Source organism: Triticum dicoccoides, chromosome 6A, assembly GCF_002162155.2.
Source record: "Triticum dicoccoides isolate Atlit2015 ecotype Zavitan chromosome 6A, WEW_v2.0, whole genome shotgun sequence".
NCBI classification, from domain to species: domain Eukaryota; kingdom Viridiplantae; phylum Streptophyta; class Magnoliopsida; order Poales; family Poaceae; genus Triticum; species Triticum dicoccoides.
This window is the reverse complement of record NC_041390.1, coordinates 614,009,137-614,016,924: the sequence shown is the minus strand read 5'-3', so window position 1 is coordinate 614,016,924 and position 7,788 is coordinate 614,009,137. Positions and strand designations below refer to the sequence as shown.

Sequence of the window (7,788 nt, the reverse complement as noted above, 5' to 3'; positions counted from 1 at the left end):
ACTTGGGATCAACTCACAAGGATTTTGCGTTGATTTTGCAAATGAAAATCAAGGGACACCACCTTTCGCGTCGCCCTCATCCTGCTACCCCGTCGGCGATTGGCTGGCTGGCCGGCTGGCCGGCGTGTGTGCCAGAGAGACGGACAGGCCTAACTAGCCCGCCAATGCATGCCACGGCGGGGAGTAATTGGTTGGGCGTTGGCCACCGCAGGCCGCCACTGGTGCCCGCCCCGATCGCATTTAACCCCACCTCACCGGCGACCCGACCCCGATGCGACGCGGCCATGTTCGCCACCACCATCACCACCACCACCACCCTCAGTAGTTGAGCCGCGTCCCTCGCGTGCGCGCACCCACGTACTACACTACACACACGTACATCTCGCACCGCGCCACCAACCGCGTGCCGCCCGTCTATATATCCTGCCCGCGCCGCGCCAGCCCCTGCCACTGCCACTGCCACTGCCACACTCCCTCACACTCGCCAGTCACCACCTGAACCGAGCTCACCGGAGCGCCACCATGGAGCTGCTGCCGCTGCTGACGGTGCTGCTGCTGGCGCACGCGGCGGCGTACCTGGCCTGGCAGGCCATGGCGCGCGCGCGGCGGGCGCGCTGCTACCTGCTCGACTTCGCCTGCCACAAGCCCTCCGACGACCGCAAGGTCACCACCGAGATGGCGGGCGCCGTCATCGAGCGCAACAAGCGCCTCGGCATGCCCGACTACCGCTTCCTGCTCAAGGTCATCGTCAACTCCGGCATCGGCGAGCACACCTACTGCCCGCGCAACGTGCTCGACGGCCGCGAGGAGTGCGCCACCCACTACGACGCGCTCGAGGAGATGGACGCCTTCTTCGACGACGCCGTGCGCGCCGTGTTCGAGAAGACGGGCGTGTCGCCGCGAGACGTGGACCTGGTCGTGCTCAATGTCGGGTCCTTCTCGCCGGCGCCGTCGCTGGCGGCGCGGGTCGTGGCCCGGTTCGGGATGCGGGAGGACGTCCAGGCGTACAACCTGTCCGGCATGGGGTGCAGCGCGGGCCTCGTGTCCGTGGATCTCGCGCGGCAGGTCATGCTCACCCGCCCGCGCACCATGGCGCTGGTGGTCACCTCCGAGTCCTGCGCCCCCAACTGGTACAACGGCACCGACAAGTCCATGATGCTCGGCAACTGCCTCTTCCGCTGCGGCGGCGCCGCCGCGCTGCTCACCAACGACCCGGCCTACCGGTCCCGGGCCAAGATGGAGCTGCGCTGCCTCGTGCGCGCGCACATCGGCGCCCACGACGACGCGCACGCCGCTGCCGTGCACTGCGAGGACGCCGACGGCCGCCTCGGGGTCAGCCTCAGCAAGGCGCTCCCCAAGGCCGCTGTGCGCGCCTTCAGCGAGAACCTCCAGCGCCTGGCGCCGCGCATCCTGCCGGCCGCCGAGCTCGCGCGCTTCACCGTGCGCCTTCTGGCGCGCAAGCTCATGCGCCGGAAGCTCAAGTTCGAGGGCCCCAAGATCAACTTCAAGACGGGGGTGGATCACTTCTGCCTCCACCCCGGCGGGACGGCGGTCATCGAGGCGGTGAGGAAGAACCTGGGGCTCAACAGCTACGACGTCGAGCCGGCGACCATGACGCTGCACCGGTGGGGGAACACGTCGGCGAGCAGCCTGTGGTACGTGCTGTCCTACATGGAGGCGAAGCGGCGGCTCAAAGCAGGGGACAGGGTGCTCATGGTCACCTTCGGCTCCGGGTTCAAGTGCAACAGCTGCTACTGGGAGGTTAGCAAGGACCTCGACGACGCCGGCGCCTGGGAAGACTGCATCGACGACTACCCGCCGGAGACCATGGTCAACCCCTACACGGAGAAGTTCGGATGGGTCAACGACCTACAGGGCCAGGGAGGCGCCTTCCCATTCTAACCTCCAATGCTTTGATTTTACTTTGGATCCTAAATTATTATTGATTATTTAAAGAGTTAAAGGCAAACTCGTAGAAAATTATTTTAAATCAAGGGGGTATGTGTATGGTGGTCTTTTTTTTCGTTTACGATTTTTCTGTTCGTCCTGTTGATACGAACTTACACTTGTAAATAGTTAGCCCGCATATGTGTATGTACGATTGTACGTGGATCCACACGATGGATCGTGTTATGAACAAAAAGATGTTCGGTTATACTTAGATGAAATAAAAAGTAAAAACAGAGTGTGCACAAGAAAAGTGAACAAGGGCGTTGATGCGTGCCTGTATTTGTTAGTAGTACTTTTCAACTTCAACAAGCTACATTGAGAATTAAAATTTTGTAAACAAATTATTATTAATCCAAGATTATGCTATGGTTATTTTATTTTGTCCCAGATCAGAAAAATTCTAACTTGTCTTGTTCATACAAATTTGAATCTGTAATGTTTTTGTAGCCAATTGCATATATATGTTTATATGCCTACAGGCGTGTATTGTTGTAAATAGAATTTTGTTCTCATATATACATGGCCTGTGTGTAGGAAGCGCAAAAAACAGGGTTATTTTTTTTCGTGAATACACAGAGGATGCGTATCTTTTTATTGATAGGGGAAGAGTTGTACAACATGAGGTTACAGAAGCTCGCTAAGCCATGTACACAGGAAGGCATGGAAGCGAGCTAGAAGCAGGACAAACATGGGGTTGCTCAGCCCGAGAAACCTAGAATGCTATCTCTCGGGAATGATGTTGTGTAGTCCGGTGGCGCCGACCTTGGCCCACATGCGCGCTTCGTCTCTGATGATGCGGAAAGCCGGGTGATGGAGGGCTGCTTGCCGTCGAAGATGCAGGCGTTCCAGTGCTTCCAAAGCCACCAGGCAGTGAGGATGATAAGAGAGGCCAAATCCTTGCGCGCAGGGGATGGCGAACGGTTGCAGGATGTCTCCCACCAGGTGAAGAAGTCAGTGTCATTGCTCGGAATGTCGGCAGTTGAGCGAACCCAACTGAGGACCTCGTGCCATATTTGGCAGGAGAAAGGGCAGCCCACCAAAAGATGTTGTATAGTCTCCTCTTCTTGATCGTAGAAGGGGCAAGAGTCCTCGCGTGGAAGGCCATGACGAGCGAGTCATTCAACCATCCAGCATCGGTCCTGCAACGCCAGCCACATGAAGAATTTTATGCGAACGGGGGCCCATGGCTTCCAAGTGAGCCGCCAATGCGGGTCCTGGCAGGCGCCGAGGAAAAGCGTCTGATAACATGAGCTCGCCGAGTAGGTAGCGGAAGAAGTCCAGCACCATTGGAGGGAGTCTGGGGAGTCAGTGAGAGAGACGTGACGCACGCAGCGCCAAAGGTCAACATACTGGACGAGAGTGGCAGGGCCCAGAGCGCCCTGGATGTCACGGACCCAGGAGCGCCGGAGAATGCCATCGTGCACGGTGCGGGTCTTGCGCCATCGCCGGGTAACAAGTGCGAGAACAAGCGGGGCGATCTCAGCGACCGATCTACCATTGATCCAATGGTCACTCCAGAACCTGCAAGTGCGTCCGTCGCCGAGTGCCCAGATGGTAGATGCACGGAAGATGGCCGAGACGGCGAGGTCTTGAGGGATGTGAAGATGGCTCCACGAGTGCGACGTGCCCGTGTACTTGAGCCAAAGCCAGTGAGTTCTAAGCGCGATGCCGGCGCACTGTAGGTCACGGACGCCGAGGCCACCAAGAGAAAGCGGGCGGCATACTCTTTGCCAATTAACCAAGCATTGGCTGCCTTTGGCATCCTTGCTCCCAGCCCAAAGAAACCCACCAATGATCCGATTAGTCCTGCTTGAGGATGGAGGGGTTGAAGGCGATGACGGTGAGGAAGTGCATGGGGATGGCACATAGGACGTGCCGGACGAGAGCGAGACGATCTCCTCGGGAGAGGAGGGAGGCGCGCCATGTGGAAAGTTTCCGCTTTAGCTTGTGGATGATTGGCATGAGGCTCGTGGTAGAAGGCTTGCGGATGGACAAAAGGAGTCCCAAGTATTGAATAGGGAATTGTTTCATCGAGCATTGCATCTTGGAAGCAATGGTCGCTATGTCCTCGTCATTGCACAGGATGGGAGTAGCTGAGCACTTGTTGTAGTTAGTGCAGAGCTCGGAGGCCACCCCAAAGACACGTAGAAGCTCGCGGACAGCCGAGATATCGTGGTGATCCAGGCGGCAAAAGATGACGACGTCGGCGGCATAGAGGGAGATGCTAGAGGCCGCGTGTCTCGTGGTCAGCCGTTGGATGAGGCCAAGCTCCACAGCACGAAAATAACCCGTCGTACACCATGATTAATTTTAGGATCACTACCTAGCCTACGAGCTATAAACAATCCCAATTATTACTAAATGACAACGGGCTAAACAAGCATGACAAGGATGTCATGCATCAAATGTGCATGCATAATGGGAAATGCGGAAGGTAAAGTTCTTTATTCTACAACATTCATGATAAATGTCAATTGCTGTGGATTTTCACAACTACTGATTGTACTCGTGCAATACAGATTGTATAAATTATATGAAGCAAGTCTCTTATGTTAAAGTCCAGAGCTTTATTTAGTTTTATTTAAAATAGTGTGATATTAACACATTTTTAATATTATCACATACTCCCTCCATCCATAATGTAAGACATATTTTGACACTGCACTAATCATAAAAGTCTTATATAATGGGATGGATGGAATAAACAATACGACACCCGCAAAGCTTCATACCAATTTCGAACTATCACAAATTATACATTTTGGTTAATATAACAGATGAACATGGTTGAAATATGGACCACATCTTTTAATGGCATTTTTTTAAAAATTTAATAGCATGCATAGTTCTAAAAACCTTTAATTCTTGATCGATTAATATGAGAAGCTAAGGTTGGAGAGTCTTAAAATTCATATTTTTATAAGTACTACGGCTCGGTATTATTATGTATTTTTTGAAATGATATGCTCCTATGTATAATCAATATATTGTTATTAGGAGATTAAACATACAATTAATATACAATTTTATGATATTCTTGTTTAGAAGAAGGTCAACCATGGAATATTATAGTTAGATGCTATATTTACAAGCATAATTGTATAAAGAAAAAAAACTACTTAGATAAGAATATGCCAAACAAAATACATCATCGCTTTTCTATAAAGAAGCAGAGATTAAAGGGAAATGATAGCAATCACCTGACGAATCGTGTCATTGCGTCTGCTGCTTCCCAAACCGTCCGATCCATTTTGATCCTGTGATACAGAGAGCACCATTGTTGGCTTTGGCCCACATAGTCACATATCCTAACAACCAACCACACACTGCCTTATCCTTTTGGATCCATCGTCTTCCTCACATACACATAGTTTTCCCCCAAATCTCTTCAGGAGCTTGCGACCACCGCCATTTGATGTCCCTCTCGCCACACTTCGGCGTCCTCCACAGCTAGCCATTCACCACCGCAAAAGCCATCGGATCGACTATGCCTTGATGCTTCCTACCGCATGTTGATGTGGTTGCTCGCCTGGTGGGCTGGAAAGAGACGACAACGATGCACCCGGCGACGCCGTTGTGGAGCAGGAAAAGGATGGGCGACGGCGCCGCATTGAGGCCATCACGTGCCGCCTCCATGTTGCAATTGCAACTACGAAGGGAATGACAAAGTCGACGAATGACGACAGTGCTACTACGACATGCGTCGGCAAAGGCAACGGTGTTTCAACAACAACATAATCTTAATTCCATTTTTTCCTGTAACATAGGTGATGTTGCGGAAATTTTCTGCAACATCATCTATGTTGCAAAAGTTTCTTCCACAAAGATGAGACAAAAATGCAAAATGACCTTTGTTGCAAAAGTTTTTCTGCAACAATATCTTTTTTGTAAAAAAAATTGTAACAAGACTCGTGTTGCAAAGATTTCTGCAACAAGAGTTTGTTTTTTTGCGGGAAACTATCGATCTATTCATCTTCAATCATGATAGTACAATGAACACCAGAAATAATAAAAAATACATCCATATTCATAGACCACCTAGCGACGACTACAAGCATTGAAGCGGGCCGAAGGCGCGCCACCATCATCGCCCTTCCCTCGCCGGAGCCGGGCACAACTTGTTGTAGTAGACAGTCGGGAATTCGTCGTGCTTAGGTCCCATAGGACCAATGCCCCAGAACAGCAACCGCTGCCGATGAAGAGAATTTTATATCAGAAGGATCCAACCTGAGACACATGAACAAAGACGAACAAAGACCGGATCCACCAAAAACAACAACCGACCAAATCTCGTGAGATCTGCCGGAGACACACCTCCACACGCCCTCTGATGATACTAGACACACCATTGGGACGGGGACTAGGCGGGGAGAACCTTATTCCATCTTCAAGAAGCCGCCGCCGTCTCGTCTTCTTGAGCAGGACACAACCCCTAACAAAACTTGAAGAAGCACCCGAAAACAGAGCCCTCCCACCGGCAAGGGCCGGGATCCACCGCGCACACATGGCCCTAAGGCCACAGGATACGTGGGAGATCGGCGCCGCCGCCAACGGGAAGCAGAAACCATAGCTGTCTTTTCTTGGAGGAGGGATAAAGGGAGGATGTTTGTTGCAAAGATTTCCGCAATAGCAGCTCTGTTGCAAGAATCAGAGACACCACTTTGTCTCACATAGCGTGACATCGGATAGCTCGCAATGGGGTGGTTCTTTTAAAAAGATCCGCCGGCTGACGCGTAGCATGCCCCGAGATTAAAACACGAGAAAGTTCGGAAACTAAATCCATGCTACATTTCTCGTCGGGGAGTGGAAGGATTGAATAAAAATATTCTTATTTAAAATTCCATTGAGGGAAGTAGAATCAAACTAACTTGAAAAAGATTCACAGTGATGCCAACAACAAATGCGAGCATAGAAAGACCTTAGCAGAGCTTCAAATCATTCAACAATTTCATAAGTTAGCTATATAATTTTTCCGTTATTAAACCGATGAAAGTTGCTCACACATTTATATATGTTTCTCGATGTATCATTTAAAATCCAATGCATTGACATGTAATTTACTCATAAGATCTACTTGCAAATAAGTATTGCATCTGAATCCTAGTTTATGAGGTGCCGACGCAACTCCAAGTTCAAGTTTTTACCATTAATGATGAGAACATCACTACTACTGTTACACACACAAACCCTACCGCTACACATGTCCAAGTTTCATAAAAAAAAGGACCAAACACTAGAGGTCACGCACGCCAATCAAACTATTGTGTTATTTCGTTTCTCAAAATTACTTCCAATGTTCTAGAGAATAGGATGCTGCCTAAATTAGATGTGTTTGTATTGCTTAGGAATAAAGGACCTTCACGGAGAAGAGAGATGAGTATTGGAGCGTGATCAAGCATGGAGATCAAGGTGGGCACACATGGAATGACAACGAAGCTTCATGTGGAGATTTCAGGACTTTGACGCCACCATGGCGACATGTGAAGATATGAGTGAAATATACAATATGACACATCATATTTGCATCCATAGCCATCTATAGGTATTGAGCCACCTTAATTTTGGGCCAAGCCCATGTAATTTAAAATGCATCACCATAGATTTTTTTAGAGTTTCTCTTAGTGGAGGAAAAACGCATTGTGGTGGATTTCTGCCCTCTCCCCGAGATGAAGGAATTTCCCCTTGTCCCCCCACAAGTATCGTCTCTTGGGCATCGTTTAGACTCAGGTTTTATTTAGTTAAAAGTACGCCATTACTACAACTCATAGTACTTCATTTTTGACCAAAGACTAGGTCAAAACCGCTTGCGGAACCCCAACTTTATCAATACGTCCACTT

At 50.1% G+C, this 7,788-nt stretch overlaps 1 protein-coding gene across 1 annotated transcript; it reads left to right on the top strand.

Annotated features, from left to right (window-relative positions):
* Positions 1-286: 286 nt before the first annotated feature.
* LOC119318477 (3-ketoacyl-CoA synthase 12-like) lies at positions 287-2,200 on the top strand. The gene has a single exon (XM_037593040.1). The coding sequence runs from the start codon at positions 523-525 to the stop codon at positions 1,900-1,902; it is 1,380 nt and encodes a 459-aa protein (XP_037448937.1). The 5' UTR covers positions 287-522; the 3' UTR covers positions 1,903-2,200.
* The last annotated feature ends 5,588 nt before the right edge of the window (positions 2,201-7,788 follow it).